A 16,588-nucleotide genomic window follows, 5' to 3' on the forward strand; every position below is an offset into this window, starting at 1 on the left:
TCATTTAACAAGATCTGTTTTCTTCCTGAGGTGAGGCAATATAGGCCCCATAACCTACGGACCTTATTTATAATGTTAGAAATACAACCTTTGGCCAGAAAAATGGTGGCTTTCTTCCTTGTGATATACGTATTACCTAGAAGTTTCTGATGTTCTCAAATTCTTCATAATAACTCTAAATATCTTGGTAATAACACACAAACATCAAAGTTTTCACTGACACTGATGTGCAACTGAATTTACCTAAGTACTAAGAGAAAACTTTAAGTTTAAGTGATAATTCAATTTACTATATTAACAATTTCCTCAATTAAAAAAGATCAAAGCAGTCATCATAGAAGTTACCATATTTCTCCAAAGAAGTCCCCACACAATCCATATGTACTCAATAAACTGTTATTAAGGCAGTTTTGTAACAGGATTAACCACTTAATTAAAAAGCTCTAGTTTGTGACTTCAGTTCATTACAACAGTTTATAAAGTTTAAGTTAAGAAATTAGAAAACAAACCAGGGGATTTACATGGAAACATGTTAGCAACCATGAGGGGCCCCAGCACCAATACAAAGACTCACTTTACAAAGAGGATAGGGTTCTGTACAGACATTTCTTTGTAGGCTGAATATTTGAGACGCAAAACACATTTTACCATGGAAATCATATTATGTATGGTGAGAGGGCCCCAGTCCAGCCCTAAAAGTCGACTTAACATACAATGCAACTGAACTATAAGAGAGCTATTCATTGACATCTTGATATCTGTATAAATATTATATCCATGGGAAGTATTAATAGATAACTTTTACTGAATGATTATTATTAGCTTGTGCAATTCACAAATAAACCCTGAAGTTTATTTTAGACTGTTTATAATAAATTCTATTTTGATCTCTAATTGAGAAGCAACTGAGACTTGTGGAGATAAGAAGAAGAACTTGCCCAATGTCACAAAACTAGTATTTGAATCCAGGGAGTATGAATCCAGAGTTCATGCTCTTGACCACCGCACAATACCACGTCTCACTGTTCCCAGTCTCTGGGATGGGAGTGCTCCTAGAAAAAGCAGACAAGGGCTCTTCAAGAAGTGAAGCACACTGTATATAAACTACTGGTTTAATTGATCCACCTCTGCCTCTACAGAAGAAATGGGTCAATCATTCTCTACCTGTTTGGAAATGGGGAACAAAGGGCAGGTACCCACTCAGAGAGGTAGAGGGGCTTCATACAGTATTGTATATTGCCCAGTGTCTAGTACACACACACACACACACACACACACACACACACACACACACACACACAAAAGTCATACCTCGGTATCTACGGGGGATTGGTTCCAGGAACCCCTTTAGATACCAACATCTATGGATGCTCAAGTTCCTCATATAAAACCTATGCACAGCCTCCCCTATACTTTAAATCATCTCTGGATTGTTTATGATACCTAATACAATATAAATGCCACGTAAATACAGTCATGCATTGCTTAACAATGGGGAATACATTCTGAGAAATGCATCATTAGGCAATTTCGTCGTTTTGTGAACATCATAGAGTGTACTTACACAAACCTAGATTGAATAGCCTACTACACACCTAGGCTATATGGTACAACCTATTGCTCCTAGGTTGTAAATCTGTACAGCATGTGATTGTACTGAATACTGTAGATGACTAGTGCAGTGTGTTTAAGTAAGTCTTTGTGTATCGAAAAATAGAAAAAAGTACAGTAAAAATATGTTATAAAAGATAAAAATTGGTACACCTGTGTAGGGCACTCACTATGAATGGAGCTTCCAGGACTAGAAGTTGCTCAGGGTGAGTCACTGAGTGACTAGTGAGTGAATGTGAAAGCCTAGGACATTACTATACACTGCCATAGGCTTTATAAATACTGTACACTTAGGCTACACTAAATTTATTTAAATTTTTTTCTTTGATAATAAATTAACTTTAGCTTGCTGTAACTTTTTAAATTTATAAACTTATTTTTTCAACCTTTTGACTCCTTCGTAACAGTTTAAAACACATTGTACAGCTGTACAAAAATATTTTCTTTTTAATATCCTTATCCTATAAACTATAAACATTTCCTATCTTAAAAATGTTTTCCTTTTTTCATTTTAAACTTTTTTGTTAAAAACTAAAACACAAACAGGCTGGGCATGTTGGTTCACGCCTGTCATCCCAGCACTTTGGGAGCTGAGGCAGGCAGATCACCTGAGGTCAGGAGTTCGAGACCAGCCTGGGCAACACGGTGAAACCTCGTCTTTACTACAAATACAAAAATTAGCTGAGTGTGGTGGCAGGCACCTGCAATCTCAGCTACTCGGGAGGCTGGGACATGAGAATCGCTTGAAACCGGGGGGGCAGAGGTTGCAGTGAGCCGAGATGGCACAACTGTACTCCAGCCTGGGCAACAAAGTGAGACTCTGTCTCAAAACAAAACCTCCCCAAAAACTAAGAAACAAAGACACATTAGCCTAGGCCTAGACAGGGTCAGGATTATCAATACCACTGTTGTACCCTCTCCATATCTTGTCCAACTGGAATGACTTTAGGGGCAATAACTTGCATGGAGCTGTCACCTCCTAGGATAACAATACCTTGCTTGCCAATACCTCCTGAAGGACCTGCCTGAGGCTCTTCTTGAGGAGTAGGTTTGTTTATACCCTCATCACTACAAACACGTGAGTAATGCATTGAATTAGGACATCATGACATCACTAGGTGACAGAAATTTTTCAGCTCCATTATAATCTTATGGGACCACCACTGTATATTCAGTCCATCATTAACCAAAACATTGTTACGTAGCCCATGACTGTAGTCATCATACTGCATTGTTTTGGGAATAACTACAAGAAAAAGTCTGTACATGTTTAGTACAATGAAACCATCATTTAAAAAAATACTTTTGATTTGTGGTTGGTTGAATCCATGGATTTCACACCCGTGGATCAGAGGGTCAACTGTGTGTGTGTGTATATATGTGTGTGTGTATGTGTATATGTATATGTGTATATACACACACACATATAAGTATGTATATATACATGCATATATATGTAAATATATGTATATACACACATATATGTATACGTATATCTGTCTATATTGAAGGTTTATATGCAGCTGGTTGTTGCCTGCAACTGACTCCTAATCTGATTCTTCTGTCATTTTAGAATTTCCAACTAACTTTGAGTGTTTTATGAGCGATATTTGCCAACAAGTGACTTAACACCTTATGACTTAGTTTACTCGTGACCTGGGATTTCAGAGTTTAAAAGCCAGAGGATATTGCTGCCTCTGATGTGTTTATGGATATCATGAAAGTGTCTGCCATGTCTTTCTTAGAAGAGAGTAATGGGGGCCAAATATGCAAAAAGAAATCATTACATTATAATGAACATTGTATTCCATACTTGGGCTTACTCAACCCAACATTTCAGTGTGATAGCTGAATGAGCAATCTGGTCTAATTTAACTTCCTGCTTGTCTTACATAGAAGTTCTCATTGGTCACCAAATTATGAGGGACATTTGTTATTGTTGTTTTGTTGTTTAATCCTTAAAAGGCTATTTAAAATGAACCTATTACAGATCTATCCCCTTATAGGTTTACAGTAAAAGGTAATTAGGTAGGGCTGACTCACTGGGTGTTAGCCTAGCCTAAATGTGCTCCTTTCAAGCACAAAAGACTGACCAATGCCGTAAAATAAATTACAGGTAACTCCGACAATATGTGTGCTCATTCTCAGAACTAATAATGCTTGCTAAGAATTGCAGAGGGGGCTACTTGTGCTTATGAAGCAACCTTGGGCACACAAAGCAGTACCCAAGGTTTGGAACTATAGGGCATTTGGAAGTAGGGATGTGGGTAGGTACAGATCTAGGAAAGGAAGAAAAGCAAAATGGTGCAAAAGGTAGAGGCAAGAAACTGTGAGAAGCAGAGGAAGCAAAACGAAAAATGAGGGCAAAAACAGGGGCCAAAAGACAATGGGAGGAGAATATCACTGGTGGAATGAGGACAAAGAGAAACGAAGATAGATAAGGGCTAGAAAATCTGGGAGACCAAGGGGACCTGAATCCTAGGTCCCATTCTGTGACTGCTCCATTGCTCCTGGTCCTTTTCCCATAAAAATTCTCAAAATAATGTGCATACTTGGTATGTCAACTTCCTTACCTCCAATTTTCTCTTTAACACACAACAAATTTCTAGTCCTAAGGTAATATTTAACATTATACTTTTGTTCATATTTCATTTCAGAATATTAGTGCAAGAAGGGACTAGCACTCTAATTCTTTTGGGCTTTTCCAAATTACCATATTAGGATTAAAACAGGCTGACTGTGATATGATCTGTGAAACATGCATTACTACTCACATAAACTGATTTCAACTTCTATTTTTATATGCAGTTAATCAGCTGAACAGGTTTGTACATAATAATATACAATTCTTTTAATAATACTCCAGAGTGAGGAACCTTGTGTCCCTGCAATAGCTTTATTACTGCAGTGTTCTTCACTGGCTTCTTCCCAAGATTATTATCAGAATGAGGTTACCAAGTCTCATATACAGTATGTTTCACATCATGATCAAGTGTCTTTGCTTGGTTGGAAAAGGAGGATTTTTCCATTCTGTGGGATACAGATTTAGTCCAGAGATGATGAAATAAATGTCTCCAAGCTGCTTTCTGAATACCACTCTTCTGAAAGTACTCATAGAGACTCATAGAGACAACACACAAACCATGGCCCTTTTGGCAGAGTTGGGGAAGGCTGTAGCCTATGTACAGCTAAAGGACACAGAATCAGACTAAGGGACTCATGAGTTTTTAGTCTTATTTAAGTAAATCTCATGTGATGGCGCAAGGCAGAAAAGTAATTAAAAAGGAATTTTTCTGGTGGAACCAAGAGCCCTACCCTGGTGACCTCCCTCTTGGCTCCTTCAACACCCGCAAGGAACTCTATGGTATTCTAGGGCATTGTGGAGCCAACTGGTAAACAATAATCTAGTGAAATTCCACTCTTTTGAAGCAATAAGGAAATGTAGGCTCAGCAAGAAGAAACCTGTACAAAATTATGGAGTTCCTGACTGACAGACTTCAGAATACAATTCATTCTTTAACTTCCATAATGTAAACAGTTGGTAGAGGCACTAGAAAGTTCCTTGTCTAGATCTCTCACAGTCATTGGCCCCTCCTAGATTAAAAAAAAACAAAAAAACAAAAAAACAAGTGCTGATGAACTTTGCCATCTGAGCATGAGAGTAATTCTTTACAAAAAAACAAAGCAAAGGAAAGAAAAAAAGAAAAACAAAGCAAAAGAAAGGAAAGAAAAAAGCTACAACAGAAAAGTCAGTTTGATTATTGGGATAATGTTAGAACTCTGGCTCTCCCAGCTACAATGCTTACGCTGCCTTAATTGATTTAACTTTCTCTGCAGAACGTCTTATCTAAGACACCTCAGAGTACTTACTGTTTTATTAGAATGCAAAGGGTTTTCTACAATGATGTTGCAACCTGGTTGGAAAAGGTATCAATCAAAATGACAATAAAGGTCAGAAATTATCTTAATTATTAAGAAAACTCCAACTTTCTTGGTAAAGTAATTCCTCATTGGCAAAAACACAGATTTCAAAAGCCATAGGATAAAACATGTGCATGGGCATTTCAGTGTGCAAATGCCTATCATCACACTCCATGATTTGTCTCTTTAGAATTAACTTTGATCTGGAGGGACTTAGCTACTTAGTTATATGTATGGTACCTATTAAGGCAGTCAGCATATGCATCCTTGTTTTACTCCCAAGCCATGCTATAAGGATTCTGAGAAATTATAACATAATAGTAGCATAAACTTTCTTTCTCTAATTTTCTCTTGGTGGATTTTAGTTTGCTATGGAATCAGTTTCTCCTTTGGCTGTTTTCTGGGTCATAATTCACCAGTTTGAGCTGTCTGCTTCTGAATTACATTCTAAATGAGACTTGCAGCTTTCCTATGGCTAAGTCCCATTTTCCTACACTGAATTCCTGACAACCAATGATTCTTAAGAGCTGTCTATCTTTTGACAGGCAATATTTTTTTTCTGATTAAAAAGAAACCCTGTTATTCTTCTGTAATTATTTTAGTTGTAGTGATCCCAACTTCCCCCTCCTTTTAGGCATAGGTTTGCACTCAAAATAGGAGGAGTGTCAACAAACCATCAATAAACCTTGTTGTTCCATCATGGCTTATGGAAAATGAAGGGAATGCTCCCAGCTCTTCCTGAAATACATTCAAAACAATATTGACTGAGTGCTAGCAAAGTATGCTTGCTTCTCTGGCACTCAGGAAGTTTATGTCTGACTTTAATTCCAAATGAGCACGCGCCATCAAACCCAGACATTCCAATCTACAGCAAAGTCCCAGTGCTTGGAGGGATCTAGAAACAGTTTAGCCTTTAGTTGCTTTTCAATTACTAGAGATTCTCTTATTCTGCTTAACTCTCTTCTCTAGTCATACAAGCCAACTATAATTTCCTTGTTCTTACAAGTAGAAATAAGAACAACTAACATTTCTGTAGTGCTTTAAGTGCAGGAAAAGGAAGTGGGAAGCCTACTAGTGTAGATAAGAGGTCTGAATTTAGATTTCTGTCCTCCTTTCTCCCTTGCCATATTGGTAATGCACTCCTAATCATGAGTAGTCAGACTGTTGGGTTTATTATGCACCAATATATGCTGGCTACTCAGTCAGCAGCTAGACCATTTTAATGATGAACTCCATTTTCAGAAGAAGCAAAATTGCAAAAGAAAATAGCATATCATGGAGGCATACGCTGAACTAATGTCATTTCTTTTTGGATAGTGCTACTGGACTGGTAAATCAGAGAATGACATAAAGCACATCAGGATTTCAATTAGGCTTTTATAGTATTACTCATAAATGTTTAGACAAAATGGATAAATGTGAGTAGAATGATAGCGTTATTTTTTGGTTGGACAACCATGTTCAAAGAGGGGTGATGACGAATTTTTGTCCAGGTTTGACAGTGTTCTATAAAGGGCTTGCCACATTGATATTTGACCTTTTCCTGACTGCCATTTTTCCCTGAGGATGGGGTCCTAGAATCACTGATTCTTAAATCTCCACAGATGACTCCAATGTGCAACCAAGGAGATCCACTGATATAGCATCTGTGGTTCACACACTATACTACATATTGTTTTTAGCAGTAATACCAATAACTGTCTTCCAGCGATCCAATCTTTGATACAGCTTCACAGATGTTTAAAGTAAGGGGTAGAAAGAGAACACTTAAAATTTATTTTAACTTGGATAAAGATTTGGAACATTACCATAAAAGGTGTTTCAAAGTGTCTAGTAGGGACTTCAAGTGGATGTCATATTTTTACATATCACAAATAACAAATTCCATCAAAACCTGTTGATAAGAATAGCCCCATTATGTGTAAAAGCAAAGTTAATAAAGGGGTACACTCTGGGTGCTGAGAAAACAGACCAAAGTTTTGTTTGACAAAAATGATTGTGTCTCCTTACTTAGAATCAGATTATTATAGTAACAGTTTTTTAAAGTCTTCAATTAACAAAAAAGCTGATGATATCAGCAGAACAGTAACATTTGATTTGTATATCCACAGGGAAAGTTAGATTTTTAACCCCAGTCACTTTGGCAAAGAGAAGGAACAAGGTACTTAATTATTGGAGGCTGCACTAAAACTGTCTATAGGTCACAGAACAACATGTCCAAGGCCAATTATGTTGAGTACAAAGACTTCAGGCAGTGGGGGACAGTAAGAAGCTTGTGTCCTCTCTCTCTGGAAGGATACCAGCCTCATAACATCAGTACAATTAATGACTCTCTGACCTTTAAAAGGAATTTTATGAACAAATTACGTCAATTAGTATAGCAAAATTTACATTTAAAAATCTCAGCTGCTTTCTAACTAAGGGGAAAAGTAGTTAATTCCTTGCATCGACAATATGTTAATAGGCAATATTCATGAAGGTTCTGCTCAACTGGAACTGATACAACAGAGACAGAAAAACCCACAGTGAAACATAAATGACCTTGAAATGTATAGCCCCAGATTTCACCTTGAATTTCTTCTGTTCAGTGTTACCTGTTCATGGTGATTGTACTGAACTGTGCAAAACCCTCCATTCCTTGAGTAGATGGGTGTGCCACTCTCATGAAGGATATGTTCTTAGGAGAGTGCTGAATCCAACCTCCCTTCATGAGTAGGCAAAAAAAAAAAAAACCTCTAAACATCCTTTCTCTGTTTTTCCTATCATACTACTTTACTATCCATATATACATTTTCATATATATATACATTTCTTACAATGAACTGGACACTGTGCTAGGTGTTATTCATTTAGTTTCCATACTAACACTGTAAGATAGATATAGTTCTCATTTTACAGATAGGAAGCAGGCTTAGAAAGGTTTTAAGTAACTTGCAGACAGTCACAGAGCTTGCAGGTTATAGAGCCAGGACACACCCAGATCTGCCTGACTACAAGACCAAAATTTTTCACATCAACATGCTACCCTGTACTCTACTACTCTGTCTTTCTTCCACTTCCTTCCTTCTACCTCTCTCCACCTCAAAGCACACATTAGTGGATGGTTGTAGTGTTGGAAGGATATTAAAGAAAGGACTAATCTGGCACTCTTTTATACTCCTCTTAAAGCTCTTGATTATTTTCTATTTTCTCACGTATGGCCTGGGCACCAGGATCCAAGAAAACGCTGCTCCGTGTAGGCTCATGTTAGATCTTTTTTCTCTCCAATCTCCCCACGGTTTCAGCGACTACATTTTAAAGATTCCAAATAAGAGCATATAGCCTGAGACATTGTGTTTCCTTCAAGAGAACATTAGGAAAACATATTTGAAATCGAAACCAAAAAAAGTACTCCTGATGCCTAGAAGAGACAAAATTAGAATAGGGCTAGCTCTATATGGGCTTGTTGATTGATTAATTGAAGGTTGATCACACATACAGAGAGTAACGAGCAAAGTTAGAGTAAATCCTTATCAGTGGAATTCAACAGGGTGGTCTTTCTGACAGGTCTTTTTGTTGCAGACTTAATGTAGGCTTCCTGAACCTTGTGGTTTGTTAATCTGCAAGTACTTGTTTAGATATCAAGCGGTGGAATCTAAGATACAAGCTGTTAATTATGAGTTCTAATCCCAGGCTAGAAGATGCCTATAAAGATCAAAACCTGTTTCCTTTTTTCTAATAATTAGCAGCCTAGCTAAAGAGAGATCAATTGTAATTGGGGAACTGAAGAAGGTAATAAATCCATTACCGAGACTAGTTGTTTTACAGAGCCATTTGTTTAATCCTTAAAATTTGCAGGTTGTAAATTACTCATTAGAAGGCAGAAAGCAAAATAGCCATAATCCATTTAGTGCCTCCAAACTCCAAAGACTTAGGGGAGGAAATCCATAGAAACAAGACGTCTGATGTGTTCTTTCACTGCGATTTCTTAATGGGCAAAGGTGGTTAAACAATAAGGAAAAACCCATGTAATTATCCTGATGTGCTGGAACATAGGTCAGGGGTGGACTTGATTAAATCCATGGAGGGCTATCCCACAAATGGTGGGAAAATGCTCCTTCTTTTCCACTCAGCCCTGAAGGCAGCTAATCAATGTGCACATCTCATTTCCAGATTTTTTCATGAGATCAGAGAAATAGCCTATAGCATTCATTAGGGTATTCCCTCATATCTGTTGTTTTCTAATCAGCACAGGGAATAAAACAAGAGTTAGGAGACAGCCAGGAGGAAGCTGTCCTCCTCTCCATACATAGGGAATTCTGCTCCCAACTACAAAATGTTTAACTGCAAAAACAACTAGACAGTTAGTTTATAGGTCTCTTTACATGCATAGAAAGCCACATATATTTGATTTGCATATGGATTTTACAAGCTTTATATGAAAACTCTTAACCATTTACTAAGAACAATGTTTTTTTTTCTTTTTGCATACCACGGGTACAATTCAATTTTAGACTCCTAGTGGTAATGATACAGGCAATATACAAGATGCCTATGATACTAGCACTGTGCATGAATTTTGAGAGTAGAATTTGAATCCGTGCATATTTTCTTTTTTAAACAATGTGATGCCTGTTATATATACAAAACACAACTTCTGTTAATAGCTCACTGCTGGGCTATACACAACAAAATACCTATGGCTCACTTCTGCACTGAGTAAGCATTTCTTTCATACCTCTTTCCTTTTCTCCACATGATCAATAGCACATCTCCAAAATAAGATGATAGGGTTAGGTTGTGAAATGAAGTTTTTCTCTTTGCAGGGATAACAAGATCACGTGAAGATCAAATCTCTGATTTTGTGGTAGCAAAGTGAGTTAGCAAATGCAAACTGTTTCCTATCATTTTCTACTTGACAATCTAATTAAGTTTGTGATTTCACCAGCACTATGTCTATCTCTGTGTTCCATTCAATACCCACTAAGCTGTTGTTAATCAATAAATCATTACTGATAATGAAGGAAAATCCAATTTAAAAATTACAGCTGTTCTGGAAATGCATTTATTTACTTTGTTAAGGTAATTATAAAGCAAGTGTTTTTTAGATTGATCATTTAACCATGTCATGTAATAAAAGTACTTTCTCCCCACATCTAACTTAAAAAAAAGCTACATATATTTTACATTAGAAAGCTATACTAAGGAATCTTAAAGACCCTTGTCATTAAAAATACAATCAAAGCATGTTAGAAAAATGTTAAAAGTCCTAGCCAGAATAATCAGGCAAGAGAAAGAAATAAAAGGCATCCAAACAGGAAGAGAAGAAATTAAACTATCTCTCTTCCCAGATGAAATGATTCTATACCTAGAAAACCCATAGTCTCTGCCCAAAGGCTTCTAAATCTAATAAACAACTTCAGCAAAGTTTCAGGATACAAAATCAATGCTAAAAAACTTAATAGCATTTCTATACACCAACAACATCCAACTAAGAGCTAAATCAATAGCACAGTCCCATTCACAACAGCCCTAAAAAATAAAATACCTAGGAATACAGCTAACCAGGAAGGTGAAAGATCTCTACAACAAAAATTACAAAACACTGATGAAAGAAACCAGAGATGACAAAAACAAATGGAAAAACTTTCCATGTTCTTGGATAGGAAGAATCAATATTTTCAACATGGCCATACTGCCCAAAGTAATGTACAGAATCAATACTGTTCATATCAAAATACCAATGACATTTTTCACAGAATTAGAATAAACTATTCTAAAATTCATGTGGAACCAAAAAAGCCCCAATAGCCAAAGCAATCCCAAGCAAAAACAACAAAGATGGAGGCATCACATTACTTGACTTTAAACTACACTACAAGCCTACAGTAACCAAAACAGCATGGTACTGGTACAAAAATGGACACATAGATGAATAGGACAGATGAGACAACCCAGAAACAAAGTCGCACACCCACAACCACCTGATTTTTGACAAAGTCAACAATAATAAACAATGGGGAAAGGACTACCTATTCAATAAACGGTGCTGGGATAACTGGCTAGCCATAAGCAGAAGATTGAAATTGGATCCTTTCCTTTCATCATATGCAAAAATCAACTCAAGATGGATTAAATACTTAAATGCAAAACCTAAAGCTATAAAAACCCTAGAAGAAAATCTAGAAAATACCATTCTGGACATGGGCCCTGGCAAAGATTTCATGATAAAGACTCCATAAGCAATTTCAACAAAAATAAAAATTGACACACGGAACTTCATTTAAGTGAAGAGCTTCTGCACAGCAAAAGAAACTATCAATCGTGTAAACAGACAACCTACAGAAATGGAGAAAATATTTGCAAACTATGCATCTGATGAAGGTCTAATATCCAGCTTCTATAAGGAACTTAATAAGCAAAAATCAAACAACCCCATTCAAAAATGGACAAAGGACATGAACAGACACTTCTCAAAAGAAGATATACATGTGCCCAACAAGCATATGAAAAAATGCTCCACATCACTAATCATTAGAGTAATTCAAATCAAAACCACAATGAATACCATCTTACACCAGTCAGAATGGTTATTATTAAAAAGTCAAGAAGGGGCTAGGCACAGTGGCTCATGCCTGTAATCCCAGCACTTTGGGAGGCCGAGGCAAGTAGATCACTTGAGGCCAGGAGTTTGAGGCCAGCCTGGCCAACATAGTGAAGCCTGTCTTTACCAAAAATATAAAAAATTAACCAGGCATGGTGGTGCATGCCTGTAATCCCATCTACTTGGGAGGCTGAGGCACTAATAACTTGAACCTAGCAGGCGGAGGTTGCAGTGAGCCAAGATCATGATCACGCCATTGCACTCCAGCCTAGGCAACACAGCAGACTCTGTCTCAAAAAAAAAAAAAAAAAAAAAAAAAAACAGTCAAAACACAACAGATGCTGGTGAGGTTCAGGAGAAAAGGGAGTGCTCATACACTGCTGGAGGGAATGTAAATTAGTTCAGCCACTATAAAAAGCAGTTTGGAGACTTCTCAAAGAATTTAAAACTATCATTCAACTCAGCAATCCCATTACTGGGTATATACCCAAAGGAATATAAATCATTCAACTCAGCAATCCCATTACTGGGTATATAATCAAAGGAGTATAAATTGTCCTACAATAAAGACATAGACACGTGTATGTTCATTGCAGCACTATTCATAGTAGCAAAGACATGGAGTTAATTTAGATGTCCATCAACAGTGGATTGGATAATGGAAATGTGGAACATATATACCATAGAATACTATGTAGTCACAAAAAAGAATGAAATCATGTCCTTTACAGCAACATGGATGCAGCTGGAGGCCATTATTCTAAGCAAATTAATGTAGAAACAGAAAACCAAATGTTACATGTTCACTCATAAGTGGGAGCTAAACATTGAGTACACACAGACTCAAAGAAGCGAAAAATTCACACTGGGGCCTACTTGAGAGTGGAGGGCGGGAGGAATCTGAGGATCTAAAAACTACCTATTGAGTACTCCATTCATTACCTGGGAGATGAAATAATCTGTACACCAACCCTAACAGCATGGAATTTACCCTTGTAATAAACCTGCATATGTACCCCCCGTGAACCTAAAATAAAAGTTGGAAGGAAAAAAGAATTAAGTGAGAAAAAGAGAAAAAAAAGAGTAGTTGCTCTTTTTCAAAAAAAAAAAAAAAAAAAGAAGAAAAAAGAAAGAGAAAAGGAAAACTGTTGAGACATTGTAAGATAAACTTTAAAAAGCTTACAGTAAATTTGAAAATTATAACTTGGTGCTTCTATGTTACTGGTCTCAGAAAAGAGCCCATTCTGGTCACTTTTGGTGGAAGCTAGAAATGATATTTGGCCTTTCCCCTTTGCTGGGAATAAAGTACCTGACTTCTCTTCTGACTTACCCTGAGTGGATTTTCATTAAGGTAAGGGGGTTCACCTTCCACCATTTCAATTGCCATAATTCCCAGAGACCAGATATCAACTTTCGGACCATAAGCTTTTCGAGTCACCACCTCAGGTGCCATCCAATATGGGGTTCCCACCATAGTGCTTCGTTTACTTTGCTCAGGAGTGATCTGGGCACAGAACCCAAAGTCAGCTGCAGAGAAGAAAAGCCAGTTAAAATAAGCCCAAATTATTTTCCTTTTCACAATATATCACTTTCAGATATGGCTGTATCTTCCTTTGTTACACACTGAGTTTCCACAACTGCCTAGCTCATACCTTTTTGTTAACTGACGTCTCAGCTGGTCCTGATTTTAAGAAGGTCTGAAATAACTGACTAATGTGATGTCATTTTTACTAGACTTCAATCTAATTCCTCCTCATCACTGTTTTCTCAAACTTACAGAATTTTTCAGTTTCCTAATTAGATAGTTGTCATTTATTCATTCCACAAGTCACTAGAAATTCTGAAATATTAAATCCAAAAAATGTGGTCACAATAATCAGGAACAGTGTTAGAAAAATTCTTTACTTCAAATTGGGCTGTAACTTCTTTCAAATAAATCACTTTCAGTAACCATTATCTTCTTAAGATATACAATAAAAGAACAGAAATTCCCTGATACTCTAACACCACCTGAACCAAAATACCTACTCAATTTAACAGAGCCATCCATTCCGAGAAGAATATTGTCACTCTTTATATCTCTATGGATCACCTGGTTTGAGTGCAAGAAATCCAAAGCTTGCAGGCACTATTAAATCAGAAAAAAAAGTTCTAATTATATCACAAATAATTTTTTAATACTAAGTTTTATTTCTAGATAAGTTTTGGGCAGGGATATAACTTTATTTTGTCAAGTGAAATCGATTACTGAATGCTTCAATAACACCACTTTAAAGTCACATTACCATTTACATCAATGATGCCACTTAGCATTATACATGCTAAGTATGATGGCTGACACATCAGACTAGGACATGAAGAATGATAATGTGATAAATAGCACCAATCCTTAATACAGTCAAACTAACCAATTAATATACTTTGGCCCAGTTATTTGGAGGATTCAGCTTGGTCTTCTACAACTGTGGTAAGCTTCATTGTACATGGTATGATTTGATTCAGAAGTTCTGGAGTGAAACCCAGGAATCTACATTTAAAACAAGTGCCCCAAACTATTTCTAACGGGTAGCCAGGTTTGGGAACCACTCCGAGGCTATGAAGTAATAGGCACTTGTTTGGAAATGCCTTTGCAGTGTAGTGCTGGAAGAAGGAAACCACAGGCTCAGGGTAGTAAGTTTGATTTATGGCATGAATAGAAAACATATATGTTTGGTGGACATGTGGGGTGGGAAAATGAGAATGAGAGGAGAGCAAGGAAGGAAGAAATTTAAGTGAACAACTTACAAAAACAAAACAAAACAAAACAAACAAAAAAAAAAAACAAAGATTAGCTGATATCACTTAGTTTTGTTTTTCTATCATTGGTTTTCAAGTTTCAGTGAGTCAGAGTTCCTACTTTTGTTGATAGAAAACCTCACCAAAATAAATGGGATAGCTTATAATGCCTAAGATGAGACTCCAGTAAAAAGTGTGTGTGTGTTTTAATAGTCAACATAATAAATGTAATAATATATCTTTAATTTAGTTTGAAACCCCTTAGGGGTAGGACACTTACTGGAAAAGAGACAGACTGTCAGGCCCCCTGTGGGGTTGTAAGGGAAGTTCAGATTGTACTGTGAAAGCAACTGCTTTCTGGGCTGAGGGAAGACCTCGTTTAAATTGCCTTATAAAAATGATGAAAATATAACTATTTTACATGGCTCATATTACACATGCAGGATAAAACAAGTATCATGTAAAAACTTCCCCAAATTAGAAAGAAGTGTTATGCCAATATCACTGTTTCCCATGTTCACCGAAACTACAGCATGTGAGTTTAGATATGGCACCTCACGAACGACATAATGGAACTAAAAGATTCACAAAAGGCAGCTAAAATAAACAAGGGGCTCAGGAGGGTGATGCTGGGGAGTGCTATTAGGACAGAATTCAAATTGAAGTTGGCCTCTCCAATTGTTTTCGGTGGAAAAGTTCTACTATTGTTACTTTAATGACATAAACATTCTGAATAATCAGAAACGAAGAACTGCCAATTTTGGTGTTCTTCTCAGCTGGAAATGCTCTATTTGCTTACCTCTCTGCAGACAGCTGCTATCTGTCCTTCATCCATGCAGGTCTCTGTGACCACATCAGTCAGAGAGCCACCAGCCAAGTATTCCATGACTACCCATAGTTCATCACCCACCAAGTAGCTATAACAAGAAAAGAAAAGACTTTGCCTTATGATGCTAAAAAATTGGAGACTCTGATATTCCCAGGCCTCAGTTCTGATAGAAGTCAACTCTGAGTTGTGCCACGCCCGTTACCTTTCAGAAGGTATTGAGGGGCATACCCCAAGTGATCAAATAAGGGTCACCAGAGCCCTATAATTCAGGCAAAGAGGGCATGAGGTTATTCAAATCACCTGACACCATCTGAAGGCACTTCAGCAGTATAATCAGGTCTCTCTGAAACCTTGCTTATCAAGAAAGATAAATTATAGGAAATGGAGTGACCCCAATGTTCCCACTCTGCCCTAAGGCCCATATCAATGTGAAGCAAGATTTTATATTCAGTATTGTTCAAACTATGGTGTCCATAAAATTCACCTGGAAAACCTGTTAAAAATAAAACTTCACAGTCCAGTCCTCATCTTATTATTTATGGAAAGCAGCCTAGAATTCTGCATTTTTTATAAGTGTAGATGCATTTTTTATTTTTTTATTATTTTTTGCAAAATTACAAACACAGAATGACTTTAAGTTACTCTGTTGCAGGTGGTTCCTAAGTTACACTTTAGAAGACACTGATCAAGACTGTAAAATTTGTGGCCAGGTGGAGTGGCTCACGCCTGTAATCCCAGCACTCTGGGAGACCAAGGTGGGTGGGTCACCTGAGGCCAGGAGTTTGAGACCAGCCTGGCCAACATGGCAAAACCCCATCTCTACTAAAATACAAAAAATTAGCCGGGTGTGGTGGCGCACACCTGTAATC

General features: G+C 37.2%; 1 protein-coding gene across 6 annotated transcripts in view; it reads right to left on the minus strand.

Annotated features, from left to right (window-relative positions):
* PAK3 (p21 protein (Cdc42/Rac)-activated kinase 3) overlaps positions 1-16,588 on the minus strand; it is a 301,905-nt gene that overhangs the window by 10,736 nt on the left and 274,581 nt on the right. For all 6 annotated transcript variants that reach the window (XR_001006530.1, XM_011984504.1, XM_011984502.1 and 3 more), the window contains 3 exons: positions 15,690-15,807; positions 14,144-14,243; positions 13,446-13,642 (listed from right to left, as the gene is read on the minus strand). Coding sequence is in view for 5 of the 6 variants with exons in the window: in XM_011984504.1 (XP_011839894.1) it covers positions 13,446-13,642; positions 14,144-14,243; positions 15,690-15,807 (415 nt within the window). In the remaining variant the exon portion in view is untranslated. The remainder of the gene's footprint in view (positions 1-13,445; positions 13,643-14,143; positions 14,244-15,689; positions 15,808-16,588) is intronic.

The sequence above is a fragment of the Mandrillus leucophaeus genome, unplaced genomic scaffold (genome assembly GCF_000951045.1).
Source record: "Mandrillus leucophaeus isolate KB7577 unplaced genomic scaffold, Mleu.le_1.0 Scaffold269, whole genome shotgun sequence".
NCBI classification, from domain to species: Eukaryota; Metazoa; Chordata; class Mammalia; order Primates; family Cercopithecidae; genus Mandrillus; species Mandrillus leucophaeus.